Source organism: Manacus vitellinus, unplaced genomic scaffold, assembly GCF_001715985.3.
Source record: "Manacus vitellinus isolate BGI_N305 unplaced genomic scaffold, ASM171598v3 scaffold_32_pilon, whole genome shotgun sequence".
NCBI classification, from domain to species: Eukaryota; Metazoa; Chordata; class Aves; order Passeriformes; family Pipridae; genus Manacus; species Manacus vitellinus.
Window position 1 is genome coordinate 8690784 of NW_021940460.1, and position 16481 is coordinate 8707264.

At 46.1% G+C, this 16481-nt stretch overlaps 1 protein-coding gene across 1 annotated transcript; it reads left to right on the forward strand.

The window, feature by feature from the left end:
• The first annotated feature begins 954 nt into the window (after window positions 1-954).
• Window positions 955-14557, forward strand: DHX40 (DEAH-box helicase 40). The gene is made up of 17 exons (XM_018076771.2): window positions 955-978; window positions 1659-1804; window positions 2192-2311; window positions 3425-3655; window positions 3842-3908; window positions 4427-4558; window positions 5878-5977; window positions 6242-6328; window positions 6794-6976; window positions 7517-7597; window positions 8202-8359; window positions 9949-10063; window positions 10336-10444; window positions 10766-10860; window positions 11482-11551; window positions 11918-12146; window positions 14114-14557. The coding sequence occupies exons 2-17, from the start codon at window positions 1712-1714 to the stop codon at window positions 14251-14253; spliced, it is 2010 nt and encodes a 669-aa protein (XP_017932260.1). The 5' UTR covers window positions 955-978; window positions 1659-1711; the 3' UTR covers window positions 14254-14557.
• Window positions 14558-16481: the final 1924 nt, after the last annotated feature.

Consider the following 16481-nt stretch of genomic DNA (forward strand, 5'->3'; position numbering starts at 1 on the left):
TGTTAACCCTGCCCTAGGTCTGAGGTCGTTGGAGCACATCCAACGCTAAACCTTAACAAGGCAATTCTAATTCTATCAACAAATTTGCAATACAAGCCACCAAATACCATTTTTTGCAATGCAACTCCCAAAACTTTTATAGTGTCATCCGGGTTATCGTGACGGGCTGTATAAGCTCCAGAGGACTTTTTTAAAGAGAAATATTGCGTGGATTCCACCGAAACATTTAAATCTTAGCTTTGGAAGTGTAAGAACTGTGAAGAACAATTAGTACTGTTGGTGGAAGTGATTAAACAGCAACAGGAAAAATCGTTGACCGTAAGCAGCAGTCGGCACAGATTTCTCGCTTTTCACACAGAAGAGGAAAAACTTTGGTGTGAGGATGAAATCCTCACCCGAGAGCGGCAGGATGTGTGTCTTTTAATCAGGATCGCTTAAACAGGACCTTAATTCGCAGGCTCAAGGCTCAAACTTTGCCAGAAATGTATTTTCGGAGGTGGGTTAGGACTGGGTGAGCTTTAAGGTCCTTCCAGCCCTCAATATGCTGTGATTTTATGATTAAATTTGTGATTTTATTTACGATTCACGACTCTGAGCCGAGGTGAAGCGCTGAGGGGAGGAGGGGGCGGGGCCTGAGTGGGCGTGGCCCGGGCGGCGCACGCGCGATGGGCGCGTAAACAGCGGCGGGTTCCGTGAGGGCCCCGGGGGTCGCTCCAGGTGAGGGGGGTCCGGCAGGTGAAGGGGGTCCCCAGGTTAGGGGGTCTCCAGGGGATCCCCGACCCCCTCCGGACCCCCGCCATGGACAGCCCGGCCTGCCCATCCGCCGCTTCCGCCGCGAGCTGGTGGAGGCCGTGAGAGAGCGGCCCTTCCTCATCGTCACCGAACGGCGAGACGGGCAGCGGCCAAGACGCACGCAGCTGCCAAGGTACCATCTTCGAGGCAGGTACACGGACCCCCCCCCGGGCCCCCGAGGGTGGGGTATGAGCAGGGATAAACGCGTGTCCCCTCAGCTTCGGGCTGGGCTGTGCTGAAAGGAGGGTGATTGGACCCTTTAAATAAAAAAAAACCCTGTTGCCGTGTGTATGTTGTGTAGGTAGGGGTGTGCGAGCTGACTCGGAGCTGCACAGCTCACGGTGCCGATAACTCCAGGGTCGTGGTTCGATCCCTGTACGGGACATTCACTTAAGGGTTGGACTCGATGGTCCTCGTGGGTCCTTTCCAACTCAGAATATTCTGTATAACCCCAGTGTCCCAGTTCATCTCAGATCACTGGGGTTCTTTCAAGCTGGAGAAGGCTCTGGGGTGACCCTAATGTGGCCTTCCAGTACCTGAGAGGCTCCCAGAGAGCTGGAGGGAGACTTTGGACAAGGGTCTGGAGTGACAGGACAGGGGGAATGGCTTCCCACTGCCAGAGGGCAGGGTTAGGTGGGATATTGGGAAGAAATTCTTCCCAGTGAGGGTGATGAGGCCCTGGCACAGGTTGCCCAGAGAAGCTGTGGCTTCCCCATCCCTGGAAGTGTCTGGGGGGAGGTTGGACGGGGCTTGGAGCAACCTGGGCTAGTGGGAGGTGTCCCTACCCATGGCAGGAGGGTTGACACGAGATGATCTTTAAGGTCCATTGCAACCCAAACCACTGTGTGACTCTGTGCTCTCTGCAGGCCTGGCCAAGCACGGGGCCATCGGTGTCACCCAGCCCCGGCGCGTCGCCACCATGTCGGTGGCGCAGCGGGTGGCCGAGGAGATGGGCTGTGCCCTGGGCACTCTCGTGGGGTACCAGGTCCGCTTCGACGACTGCACCTCCGAGGTAGGGCCCTGGGGGAGCAGGGGGCTCAGTGGGCTCTGGCTCAGGGTTTTGCCCCTGGGCCTCTCCATGGGGTGGCACAGCCTCAGTGCCTCTCCAGGGGCTTGGTGGTGTAAGGTCTCAGAGCCTGCACCAGCTGTGGTGGAGCTGCAGCTGTTGGTGTTGTATAACTCATTTGGTGAAGTTTTTTGCATCATGTAAGTTGTCTGATGAAGTTTTTTGAACCCCTTGCAAGTGAAACGTTGCCGAGCACCTGTGGTGTGGTGCATGATGGTCACCTGTGGTGCAGTCTGAGAGTGTGTCCTGGAAAAGATGTGATGATCTAAGTGTTTGCTTGACTTTGAAATGATAATCCAGGATAGCAGCTCATTGTCTGATTAAACCTTTCAGGACACTGCCATCAGGTATATGACTGATGGCTGCCTGTTGAGGCAAATCCTGACAGATCCCCTCCTCAGCAAGTACAGCATCATCATTTTGGATGAAGCCCATGAGCGCAGCCTCAGCACTGTGAGTGTCACCTTATTTCTGTCCTTTGGGGTCACTGTTTCTCCTTTTTATGGTCTGTTTATACCTTTCTTTCACTTCTGCACAATCCCCAGGGATTTTGACTGCCTTTTGCTGTCCTGAGACCATAGAACTTTATTACAGGCTCAATAATCTGAAAATAAGATGTGACCTGTAGTCCTGTTGCAATTGGCATAGCTGTTGTTGTGTTTGAAAGCATTCCAGCAGCTTTCCTGGCTGTTGGATGCTCTCCCAACATTTCCAGGAGTTTGAAGCCAGCACAGTGAACACAAACTTTCTAGAATCTTTATTTTTCCACTCACTAACAACACCCTGAAACATCTTTCTTGCTCTAGTGTTTCTAAGGGTGTGTTCACAACTGTGCAAAGAGATTATGGTTTTTAGGACCATGGAAGTGTCCAGACTGACCTAAGTCCCAAAAGCTCTCAAAAGTCACCCTGACCCTTCTGTGGGCAGCACAGGGACACTCAGGTCACTCAGTCCTCAAGAGATTGTGTTGTGTGTCAGACAATCTGCTGCTCCAGCAAACAACCTGCCAGCCCAGCTGTGGAAAGGGGAAAATGTTCTCTGAATCCCAGTTCTGCCCTCAAGCACCTGAGGGTATGGCACATAAACTGAGTGAGGTGATTTAAGAAGTTACTGCTCCATCACCTGTGTCCCTGTGAGGAGCAGGTTTTTAATCCAGAGCACCCCAGAGTAAAATAAACTTGCTGAAATCATCACAATAAGTGGTGAGACAAAGGAGGGTGCACACACAGTCAGGTGATACGCTGAAAAATGGGGTGAAAAATGGGTCTGAGGTGACTGCTGGCAAATGACTTGACCACAAGAGTATAAAAATGAGAAACAAAGGAATTTAAGGTATACTGGTTCTGTCTATGGGCTGTGAGAAGAGCTGATAAAAACGAATTAAATTCTAGAAACCAATTAGTGTGCTTACAAAATGACCAGGGTGAAAAATATGTTTTCTTCTGAGTGCTTAGGCCTGGAATATGGGATTTTCATTGGCAAAAACCAGTCCCTTCCAAGTGCTTCAGGCACTTCTAGTAAAGCTGGGGTATTAACATCAGTTGTTTCTTCTGTTTTTTCTCTCAGGATATTTTATTTGGTTTGCTGAAGAAACTCTTTCTACAGAAGAAGCCCCCGGACAGGAAGACGGAGATGAAGGTGGTGGTGATGTCGGCCACCCTGGAGGTGGACAAGCTCTCCGAGTTCTTTGGACACTGCTCAGTGCTGCACATTCCAGGGAGGAGTTACCCTGTCAAGGAGATATTCTGCAACCTGCTGAGCCCCAGGGACGTGGGCAGCTCTGCCTATGTCACAGAGGTCTGGTGGCTTTGTTTTCTGGGCGTGTTCTCTGGTTTTGGTGTGATTTAATCTGGGACAGACCACAGGAGTCAGCTGCTGGATTGTGTATCTGAGCATCCCTGCAGGAAATAGGGAAGAATTAATTAGTATGATGAGTTTGAGAAAGGTTGCAGCTGTTATTGGCTTGTCTGTTGTTTGTTCCAGGCTGTGAAAGTCACGCTGGATGTCCACCTGAATGAACCAGAAGGTGACATCTTGGTCTTCCTGACAGGTGCGAATTTTTCCTTCCACCACCCATGGTTATTCCGGGTTATTCCATGGCACTGCCAGCAAAACAGGCTGTCTGCTTTGTCCCAGAGCAGTGAGTGGAGAAGGGAAAGGTGGGGGTTGATGCACACAGTGATCATTTTCAGAGCATTTTAGGAATATCTGTACCCCTGAGGCCAGATAAGAAAATCACTAACTTGAAAATTTGCACATTCTCTTCCCTTCTTGTGCCAGATTGACTCTGTGTTGCCTGCATGTTTTATTTTGTTGTTAATTCAGGAAGGGGGAATTACATCAATGTATAGGCCAGACCCTTAGGCATTCATCTTTTCAGGAACAGCCTTGGTGAGAGGCACTGTGGAAAGGCTGGATGTCACCTCCCAAACTTAACTCTCATTACACCCTTCTTTTAATGGTGTTGACAGCTCTGTAATATTGACAAACCAGTCTTGTTTAAAGATGTTGCAAACTAGGAAGGCAGAGTCTTCAGTGACTACTTCAGTGCTCTTCTATGTCTTTTAGGTCAAATTGAGATAGAAAAAGCCTGTGACTTGCTCTTCAAGAAAGCAGAGTCCATTGATTACCGCTACGAGGTGCACGATCAGGCTGTGGAGGGATTGCTTATCCTACCTCTGTATGGCTCAATGTCAACAGGTAAGAGCTTGTGATGTCACAGGGAGCTTAATTCACACCAGTGTGAACTGCAAGAGTTGTTACAAACAGCATCCTCATCAAATCTTTCTGAAAAAATGCCGTTAATTAACCCATTTGTTACAATACTGTGGCACTACTGGGTTTTTTGGGGGTGTTCATAAATTAATTAAACTTCTCTGTGCTTGCACTGCAGCCTCCAGTTCAAATTCATATCCACTGGATGTGGCCTCACATGGCATCAGGATCCTCAGCTTAGGGAGGGGATGGTGTGTAACTGGAAGTTCAGATGGCCTCACTCTTTGTTTTAGGTGGAAAAAAACGTTGCCAGGAGGTTTTTGGTGATGAGAGCAGAGCTGGAAGGGAAGATAGCAGTGGTGCAGTGTCACACAGTGTAGGAAGGTGCAGGTTATCAGGGGCAGGCACTCTGTTTTGTTTGGCAGCAGTACCACAGTTAGTTCCCAAGAGTTAAAACCAGAACCCTCTTGACCTTTGCTGTATTTTCAGATGAATTCGAGGGCAGTGTTTGAATATGTGGGTGCAGTTTGGAGGCTGCCAAGGGGCTGAGTGAGTGCTCAGAAGAGCAGAGCAGCAATTTCCCCCTAAAAGTGCTGCTGAGATCTTGTAAAGATCTGCAGAGGGAGCAAAACTGATCTTTTGGAAAGAGCAAAGTTGCATAAAAGAAAGGCATAGCTTCTTCCTTATTCCATGAAATTGATTCCTGACTGAGAGGGATATTTTATTTTATTTTTATTTTGTGGCAGTTCCCCAGAGGACGTTGTATTTGAATATGTCTAAGTACACATTAGAAAATCTTCCTTAAAGAGATTTTTATATTTTTCAAAAATAGTAAGTGAGAAAATTTCAGGGGAAAGTTGAATTTCCACCTCTTTTTTTTGTTCCTTGGGAAGCCAAATGAATGGATGGGAGCTGCATGTGCTGCTTTGATACATGTTAAATGAAGATTTGCTGGAAACATGGGGGAGTTAACTAGTTTTTTTTTTAATGTTCACATTCATTTGCTCTGGTGGTTAAAACCCTTCAAATCCTTCATGAAGATTCTGTTCAGACCAGACATCTTGTTTGTTTTCCTGGTTAGGAAACAGCCAGGAGAGTTGGCCTTTTTCCAAATCTGGGATATTTGAGCAGTAAAGAAAATATCTGATTTCTGGCGTTTGCTAAAATAACACCAATTCCATATTTTAGGATGTTGTGTGATTCACTTTCTAATGTCATTCAAGTGACTTTCACTCAGCATTTGAGTGAATTTGGTGGAAATCAGTGCTGTAACATAAACTGTTTGACTGACTCTGTCATTTCAGATCAACAGAAAAGGATATTTTTGCCAGCTCCTACGGGCATTAGAAAATGTGTGGTGTCCACAAACATTGCTGCAACATCTCTGACCATCGAAGGAGTCAGGTATTAGTTTGTGTCCTTCAGAAAAGCTGTGGCAGAGGGGATAATTCAGGAAGTTCTGACTTCCTTCCACTTCTGTACCTGCCCTGTTGCCTTTTTCGTGTGTGTGTGGTGAGAAAACCCTTAATACCATTATATAGTCTTAGAGATGACTGATGGTTTTGGGCCCTAATTTGAAATCAAATCTTGACTTCACTAAGTAACCCTGTGGTAGCTGTCTGTGTGCTGAGAGCTCTGTCCTTTCCCTCTCTCAATCTTTCTGCTCAGGTACGTCGTGGACAGCGGGTTTGTGAAGCAGCTGAATCACAACCCCCGGGTTGGCTTGGACATACTGGAGGTGGTTCCCATTTCAAAGTAAGTTTTTAAACGTGTCTTGGTGCTCCTGGGAGTTGCTGGGACAACACCATGTATTGGTGGATCTTTAAAAAAAAAAAGTCAATAAAAAGATGAGGAGCAGCCTTGAGGTTCTGTGATTTAAAGCCGTTTTGTTTGTTGCTACGTAGGAAGTGGTTCAGGATGTATAATTTCCTATAAGCTTCAGACTTTAAGAAGGAACTGACAGTGCATTGTCTGCAGCCTGAACAGGGGCTCACATGTCCTCTTGTGTTTGAATACAACAACCTGATTCAGAGAAGCTTAAAAAAATCTTCCGTGCACAGAAACGCTGCTCCTGCCTGTCCTCGTCCAGCTGGAATTCTCAGCTGCTGCACAGTAAAATACCTTCTGCCTGCAAGCACAGAAATTGTTGTTATTTGTCATAATCACCCCGTGGGTAATACTAGAAGGGATTGAGAGTTTGGGTGTTGGTTTTTCTGGAAGGAGCGAGGCGAAGCAGCGAGCTGGCCGAGCCGGCAGGACCTCGTCCGGGAAGAGCTACCGGCTGTACAGCAGGGAGTTCTGGGAGCAGTGCATGCCTGACCACACCGTCCCAGAGATCAGGAGGACCAGCCTGACATCTGTCATCCTGACCTTGAAGTGCCTCTCCGTGCATGATGTCATCAGGTGACCTCTGGGCAGGGGATTATCCCTGTCTCCCCGAGTCTGGGCAGCGCGGCACCCGGAGCCTGTTGGCAGGAGGCAGGATTAGGTTCCCCAGCCAACTGTGACACTTCAATTCAATCAGCTTTTCTGCTGTTCTCCCCAGCCTGTAATTCCAGGTTGGATCTTGAGCTCAGGTTTGGGGTTCTGCCAAAACTGGCTTGCTCCAAAATTCAATATATAGTTTGTAGCATTCCTTTCAAATATTGATGTTTATGCCCCAAAAGCTTCATCTCTGCGGGATGGTTTAATTTTAAGATCATACAAGTGCAGAAAATACAGTTGAGCTTTGTGTGTGCCATGCTGGGATTTGTCATCAATCATAATTCCCCAGCTTGAGGCAGAACATGCAGTAACACACCCTTATGCTGCAGATGATTATGTGCATTTTGGTCAAAAACCTGTATTGGGAGGTGAAAGAAGTGTTCTAATAAATATGAAAACTAACAAAGCTATTCTGGGTCTGAACAGATTTTTTTTTTTTTACTTCATTTTTTTCTACAGATTTCCCTACTTGGACCCCCCTGAAGAAAGACATATTTTAGAAGCTCTCAAGGAACTGTACCAGTGCAGTGCTATTGACAGGTAAAAAATAAAGGGGTGCAGTCACTACAGGAATTTAATGGTTTAACTGGGGTCAGTGTTTGTTTGTGTGGACTAAAGGAACTTCCCCAGCAGTAGAATATGTTTCCTCATTTAGCTTCCAGGAAGTTACTACTGGGGTTTAATATAGGCTGTAAAATCAGGGTTAGAGCTGGGCTTGGGGATTGAGAGATACCGATCAATTTGTCCACATTGTCCTGGAGTTCCTGAGTGACCTCAGACAAATTACCTCAACCCAGTGCTGGAGCTCCTGATGGCAGGTCCCAGACTGTTGTGACGGAGGAATTTGGGCTTTAGCTGTGAGGTCCATCCAAGAACTCAAGGCAGGAAGCAAGATCTTATCCTGAGCTTCCAGGAATTCTTCTTGCAGGAATTAAATAAAAGCTGGCTGTGCCTGGCATGGAGCAGGCACAGGCAAACTGGGGACACTTCTTCGTGTCTCCAGCACCTGTCTGGGCACACAATCCAGAGGGAAATGCTTATTCCATGCCCTTAATCGGGATGTGGTGGCTGACTTAGGTGTGCATGCCCCCCCTTTAACATTGAAACATGAATCTGGTGTTTCTGTCTTTTTTCCTGGGATAAGGAGAGGCCATGTGACAAGACTGGGAGAATTCCTGGTGCAGTTTCCCCTCCCTCCCAACCTGAGCTGTGCTGTCATAAAAGCTGCTTCCCTTGACTGTGAGGATCTCCTGCTTCCCATTGCAGCCATGCTGTCCGTGGAAAACGTCTTCATCCGGCCAGGTAGGGAGCCTCTTATCCCCAAAGCAGCCCCATATGTTTTTCAAGCTTTCCATGAGCTTGGAGTCAGGGCACATTGCATGCCAGGAATTGGACAACAGCTGTTCCAAAGGCTCCAGACCAGCATGGAATTGGGTTGCCTTTGTCCCAAGGCTGTGAGTTGGGAAGCAACGTTTGCGTAAGCAGGAGGATGCTGAGAGGTCATGAGGGGGAAACTGTGTTACAGGAGGGGAAAGAGTAAAAGAAAAAACCCCAGAAAAGCAAAATGCACCACAGCAGATGTTTTGCTGTTGGTCTGAGTACAGGCAACAGGGACTGATTAATTTGTTTTTAATGAACGGGGTCACCTCTGGATTATCTTTCCTGTCAATAACTCTGTTTAACCAAACAGACCTTTTAAGTTACTGTGAGAAGCTCAGCTTGTCACTGCCTCCTTTCCAGTGTTTTTCTAAATGGAAAATACAGTTTTGCTGTGGTTCCAGGGTAGCACCTTTCATAGTGCTAAACCCAGTCTCTCACATCCTCCTTCCCATCTCCTTTCCCCTCCTGTCAGTCCCCCTTCGTGCTCCATATATTTGTATATGTCCTGTCTTTGTGGGAGACCTTTGTCCTTCCCAGTCACTCCCTGGCTCTTGTCCAGTTATCCCTGTAGTCCATTAACTGTCCCTGTTAGCACAACAGCCCCAGACACTGCTGACACCACTGATAACCTGGAATCTGCTCCGGGGTCCTTCCCATTCCCACAACTGCCCCTGTGCTTTCCCATCCTCCCTCTGGCAACGTGCCCTTCTTCTCTGATGCATTTGTAACTCTTCAGCAACCCTGAACACTGGGAAGAACACGGTACTCCCACCCTGAAGGCACCTCAGGATGTGTAGGATCAGGCCTCCTTCATCCATGGTACCTTTAATACCCACAAACTTCTGCCATCCTCTACAACAGCAGCACTGCAAAGGCCTTTGCAGTTGTGTCTCCCTCTCCTGAGGGGAAAAGGTTGTGCTGGAGAAGAAATTCTCAGGGTATTCAAACCTTGAAATAACACTTTGGAAGTGTTGCTTTTGCCCAGCACATTCCTAGCACTTAGTGAAGGTGGATTCCCACTAAACTCACAGATGCACATGTTTTTCTAGACTCTTATTTAAGACCTCCACTGCTGTGGCCCTGGGACAAAGGCTGAGTTAAATAGATTAGATGGGGTGGTTTCAACAGCCTTGTTTTTTCTCTCAGGGTAAAACTTCCACTTGATCCTCGGGAGCTGTTTGTTTAAGGTCTCTGTTCCTTTATCTTTCCATGTCAGCATCTGAGCTGATTGTGAGAGAGAAATATGTAGAACCTTTCCAAGAGAGCAGAATTCTTCATCTCTGTTTGCTGACTGATGAGATTAATGACAGATTTAATAGCATCTACATGCTCTTGTTCAGCAGGAATGGAAGGAGGAAGAGCTGTAAATGCAGCTGTGGAGGAGAGACAAATCTAAAAATAACATGAATAAAGAGCCCAGGCTGCCAAACACACTTTGGAGAGATGCTAACAGGACATTAGGGAGTGCTACCTAAAAATGACTTTAAGTGAGATATAACTTACTTCCTCAGGTGATCCTCAGAAGCAAAAGGAGGCTGAGCTTCAACACCAGGAACTTTCCTCACAAGTGGGAGGATGCAATGACTTTGCAACCCTCTTAAATATTTTTGAACAGTGCAAAGCAAGGTATAAAATGATCCCTTACAGTAAGTGGTTTTGCATTGCTCATAAATCCCAGGTGCTGCCAGTCCTTAGATGTGCTGCACATACACGTGTGTCCTCGTGCCTAATTGCAGATTTATTCCTTCTTTGAGCTGTAATTTCTGTCATTATTTAAGCCAACAAAGTATCTGCTGTGTAGGTTGTTGCCTTTGTGTGACCATAACGAAAAACAGAGGCAAGTTTCTGCCTTCAGCTTCCAAAGGGCTTCTTTATAATACAAATATTTCTGTTCTCAGCAAGTCTCCCTCAGCCTGGTGCCAGAGACACTGGATCCATTGGAGGGCTTTAAAATCTGCTTTTAGCGTGGAAAAACAGCTCCGGGAAATCACCAGTAAACTGAAAGAGGTAAAAAATGCAATTTCTAGTTATGTTTGAGTTATGTAAGTTTATATTTCAGACATGTACTGGACCACTGAGCCTTTGCCAGATGGCTGCTGCCTTCCTCATGTAGAAACTAATCCACTTAAATATTTTTTTAGAGCATCCTTGCTTGTGTAACTAACAGGTATGATGGTGGGAACAGGCAAAAAGGAGAGTTTTTTCCCCCTTTCCTCATGGTTTCTGTACAGTGAGAAACCCAGAGTTTAAAATCCATGGGGTGGAAGGGGGTATAACTGCTTTTTCTTTAGGAAAGATCCTGATTTGTGTTGTTTTTCCTTTACACAGCTGCCAGACTTCCCCAAAGAGACATTTGAAGGCTCCAGAACTGAAATACTGAGGAGGTGCCTGTGTGCAGGATACTTCATCAATGTAGCTCGGAGGTGAGGAAGGGAGTTTGGAGATTGGGATGGGAAAGATGTCACACACATTATTTATATATATATTTATATACAGAGGGCTGTGTGCTGGGAAAAGGAGTAACTGCAGCTGCAGGAGGTGTTTCTGTGCAGGGCTGGAAGCTTTGTAGGGTCTCTGCTTTTCACTGTCATTACTATTCCAAGGATGTGAGAAACTTCCCCAGGAATGTCATTTTTCTATCTGTGGGATGAACTCCCAAGCTGATGGGTAGTTCCAGGCATTAAACTAAAGGTCTTGGAAATTTCCAGTAATCATGGCTGTCAAAGGCTCCACTCCCAAACCCTGTCCTTATTGTGTTGCTGTATCTGCAGTGCTACTGTGGTAAATCAGATATGTTTTATTCCTTGTTGTTTTGCTGGTTTTTTTTACAGTTTAATTCTGGAATTCCCCTTTCTCTCCTTAGATATTTGACTTTCTCTCCTTAGATATTTGACTTTTGACTTTCTCTGTGTAGATATTTGAGTATTTTGTCTATGCTGCAGCTGATTAGTTCAGTTCAGTCTTGCTGTCCGTGTTGCTGTCTGATCACAGCAAAGTGTGGTTCGTTATTTGTTTGTTTATTTATTTTTCCCCAACCCTTTCAGATCTGCAGCCAGGACCTTCTGTACAATGGACGGACATGGCAGCATTGTCTACATCCACCCCTCATCCACAGTGAGTTTCCAAATCTGTTGGTAAAGTAGCAAAGGATCTGTAACAGGAATAAGAGGCAGGTCCCACAAACTCTTCCTGGAGCTTGGTCTGGTGCAGTGTTCATTTGGAGAGTGGGGAAGAGCCTCTTCAAAGAACTTCTTCAAATTTGGTGAATGTTTGGCTTATGATACGAGTGTAACACAGACTGAACTTTCTCTCTGGGCAGTTCTAAGCGAGTCATTCCACCTTAATTTCCCTGAAAATTAAGGATAATGTCACCTCGCATCTGAAGCGCTGAAAAACGCTCCAGTGAAGGGGGCTCTCTGGAACTAAAAAAACTCTTTTCAATCAGCTCAGAAAGAATCTTTTTTTAACTGATTTTTCCAGCTGTACAACCAGGAGACTCTGCTGGAGTGGATCATCTTCCACGACGTCGCCGTGACGTCCAAGATCTACGTGCGGACGGTGTGTCCCGTGCGCTATGAGTGGGTCAAGGACCTGCTGCCCAGGCTGCACCAGATCGATGCCTACGAGCTGAGCAGCGTGGCCAGGGAGGAGGTGACAGAGGAGGAAATAACCAGGTGGAAGCACAGGGAGGACCTGAAGAGGCAGCTGGGTGAGCACAGGGAGTCCGTGTCTCCGGGGCAGCTTCTTGGTTGTGTGCACTCCTGTTATGCCACTGGATTCAGTCTGGCCTGGAATGAATTTTTTCATGTTTACATGGTTGATGTGTGTGCTTCTGGCTGTTCTCTTTTCTCTGCAGTCCTTGTTTTCTGTCTCTGCAGTGTGAATAGTGGTGTTTCCTTACTGGCTCTTGCCGAGGTCCTCCCTTCTTCTGGCTTCCTAGAGCTCGCAGGGGCAAAACTTGAACACAGAACTGGCTAAAAGCATTTTGAATCTGATTATTTTGAGTTATTGTCTGATTATTTAAGTTTATAAAGGCTTAATTAATGGAAGGAAAGGCTGCAGCATGAGCTGAATTATTATCTGACTGCAAGACAGAATAATTACAAATGTTCTATTGGAATAGAATAGAAATATCCCAATAATTACAAATATTCTAATGGAATAGAATAGAAATATCCCAATAATTACAAATATTCTAATAAAGGGTTTCTAACCATAGATACCCAAATAAGAGAGAGAAGTCCTAAGGGTTATGGAGAGGAGGGGAGGGGGAAAAATTCAACCCAAAAAACCTCACCCACCAAAAAACATGAAGGAAAAAGCGTCACATTTTGGTGAATGTCTCCTTCTGACAGTGAGTTTAATGCCATATGTTTCAATAGTTTTAATTAAGACTGGTGCCTGCTGACTGATCTGCTGCTTGACATTCTCTGAATTCTTCTGTCAGCAGGTCCCTAAAGCAGCCAAGTATTCCAAGGGCCTCTTTCCTCCCGAGCTGACCCTTCCAAAACATCCACTTTAATGTACAGCACAGGCACTGGCAATATTGATTCTCTTCCATTTCCTTAAAATGGAGACTGCTGGGCTCAGAGAGTGTGCATTGTTGTATAAACCCACCATTTTAAATTATAAAAACGTGGATTTCATGTGGTTATAAATGGGATAGGAAAGGATATTTGCATTATTAGGTAATGCAGAGGAGCACCATCCAGCTGAAGTCCAAGGAGCTGAGGTTTGTTCTCCATGTCCCTCCTAACATTGTGACTTCACCAGGCCATTGTCAATTCATTTGGGATTAATATTGACCTACCAGATGTTGTATTTCTGGGAGCTTCATAAAAATAGGTGGCTGAATAGCTGAGAAAGGCTTAATTAGTGGAAGGAAAGGCTGCAGCATGAGCTGAATTATTATTTGACTGCAAGACAGAATAATTACGAATATTCTAATAGAATTGAATAGAAATATCCCAATAATTACAAATATTCTAATAAATAATCTAATGTTGATTAAAGCCCCAGGGACAGGCTGCAGTAGCTGCTTCATTCACACAGCTTTTAGGCTCTCAGAGTCTTTGATTAATTTTTTATTATTGTTATTTTAAACTGAAAATATTTCTTGCTTTTCTTGCCTCCTGGGAGAAGCCCTGCCAAGGTCTCAGTGCTGGGGGAGAACCTGCATTCCTGATGGTGTCTGATCCCAATATTGGCTTTTCCCACTCCCTTATCTCCTTGTTGTCCAATCTCTTCCCCCTCCCTCTGGAAATTTTTCAGAGATAGTTTATTCTAAGCTTATTTCCTGTCCCTCTCCTGCCTAAACCTGAGTTGGAGATGTGTAATTTAGAGAGGAAATGGGTGCACAGAACACGAGATGCACGTTCTGTGTTCCAATAAAACCCAAGGCACACGCTGGGGATGAGAAGAGCCCAGCTGCAAATATTGACATGGGACTTCAGGCAGGATTTTAGTTTTCATTTTTTTTCCCTTCCCTGCTGTGGTACAGTCTGTCCTCTCTGGAAGTCATTCAAATGCCTGCCTGGGACTTGAAATAAAAAATAAAAAAGAGATTCTGTTGGGTGGTTTTTTGGGGTATTTTACCAACAGGAGGAATTGTAGTGCTGGGAGTGGGGGTGGTGACACAAAAAAGTATATATTTTTTTTCTCTTCTCCCCCCCCCAGAAGGAGCCACAGACAACTCTGCCAAGAAGATGGAGAGAAGGAATGATGATCAGTCCATCCTGGATGCCAGAGCCCGTTACCTGGAGAGGAAGCAGCAAAGAGCACAGGGTTTAGGTGGCCCAGTGAAAGAAACGGGGTAATTCTGGTGGCAGCTCCACTCCCACGTGAGGGAGGGTGGTTTGTGCAGCTCTGGGGATGTTTGCACGATGCAAAGTGACTCACAGGAATGGAGGGAAACTTCTGCTTTGTGGTTATTTCAGTGCAGAAGAGGAAAACACAACCTTCCTTTGCTGCATCCAGCAGGGAAAAGTGACCAAGCTGAATTTTGTTGCTGCGTGTCACTGGCAACAGTTTACTGGCTGGAAGACTGTGGTGCCAATTCTGCAGCATTTAATTGACTTAAAAAGGTCTCAGTGCCAACAAAAATAAAATTTTCTTAAAGATTGGCTGTTTTTTTTATTTTTTTTTTAAGGAGTGGAACTGTAAGTTTTTATCCATTTCACTCAGTATGATGGTTGTACAGCCTCAGTGCTCATCCTCAGTTAAATGTGTAGGAAGGGCTCTTTTGATGATGGAACCATCAGGATTAAATCCAGAAGGACATTTGCCCCCTGCATTCCCTGCTGCACCACGTACAGGGATGGCTCTGGGTGAAGATGTCTTTGTGTGCCAAGTGTTCTGGCAGTGTTTCCACATTCCTGCTAACAATGCATCATTTTTGTCAGGGATGACTTAGCACTGTGGGTTTTCCTGCTGGCAAAGGAACCCACCCCAGCAGTGGATCCCTTATCCCCCAGGGCTGGCAGCAGGGCTGCTCCTAATGGGCTGTTTGTCTGGATTTGGGGACTGTTATTTTTAAAAGATATGGATTTTGATCTCAAGAATGACTGTTTCAAATGTGTGGGAAGAACACACGAGGAAATACAAGCTTTTGTCCTTAAGCTGTGATGCTTAGTCATCATAAAGTTTGTCTCCTTCTCAGTAAAGAAATAATCCTGTTTTATCACCTCAATAACCCTAAAATGTTCCAGTGTGGAGCTTGTACAAGACAATTTCCAAATAACTGGAGGAACATGCTGTCATTTTTTCCCACCTCTGTGTGTCACCTTCTTGCTTTCCAGGTCACTTGTTAAAAGGGATGTGGTAAAATATTCACCATTCCCCCTCTGCTCCACCTTGAGCATTCCAGGCTGATCAAAAGCTCTCAGAAACCTTGGGATTCTTTGTGGGAAATATAATATTCCTCATTAAAAAAAAAGTGGTAGATCTGATAATTGTTCCTCTTTTCTGTAATTATGCCTATTAAAAGGGAAGAGATGGGGAAAGATGGGGAGGGACTTTGGACAAGAGCTTGGAGTGACAGGGCAAGGGGAATGGCTTCAAACTGACAGAGAGGAGGTTTAGGTTGGATATTGGAGAAAAATTCTTCCCTGGGAGGGTTTTTTTTCCACTCTGGTGCTCAGGCTCTGCTTTGGAGCCAGGAGCACTTTTCCTTGACTCAACCTCTTTTGCTGTTTAATTTGATTCATGATATATTTGCAAGTCATGGCCACTCCTGAGTCAAAGGACATCTGCCCCACACCCTGGGTCTGAAATGAGCAGCTGGAATGGCTACTCTTTCTTGGGGCTGGAAATCTCTTGGTAGCTCCTGCTGCTTTTCTGGTTCCTTTTATTGTTTTCACTCTCTTAGTAGCGAAAAGGGAGGGGTTTTTGTTTTCCCCCTTGTGTTTCAGGGCTGCTCAGAGAGTTAGAAATGGGGAATTTAAGACAAATTATGTGAGGAAATAACCATGAGATTGCAAAATAAGGTGTAAGGAAAGCTGGGGTGCCCCAAGCACACCCAGCTCTGGGCAGAGCACTTGGAATGCTGCATCATCACAGAGAAACAGCTAAAACTTAACTCTTTTTGTGTGCTGGAGGTAAATTGTGAGTTAATAAACACGGGAGGAAAGTGGGAGTTTGACTGTGTTCCTGCACTCATTAACAGTGGGCCGTGGGAACAGCCCCAGGGACCATCCCTGGGGTTTATGGATGGACAGGGACAGTGGGGACACCCTGGGGGGAGAACATCATATCCCGGTGCCAGGGACCCCCCAGTGCCTTGGTGTGTCCCCCAGGGGGTGGATCCATCACATCCCAGTCACAGGGACACCCCTGTCCCTTCGGTGTCTCCCCAGGAGAATGGGATCTGTCCCATCCCTCGGTGTCCCCCAGGGGGGGTGGATCCATCAAATCCCGGTGACAGGGACACCCAAGGGAGGGGGGGATCCCTCACATCCCGGTGACAGGGATATCCTAGGGGGGAATCCATGGACACCCCTGGTGACAGGGACACCCCGAGAGGGGGGATCCAAGGACACCCCCGAGC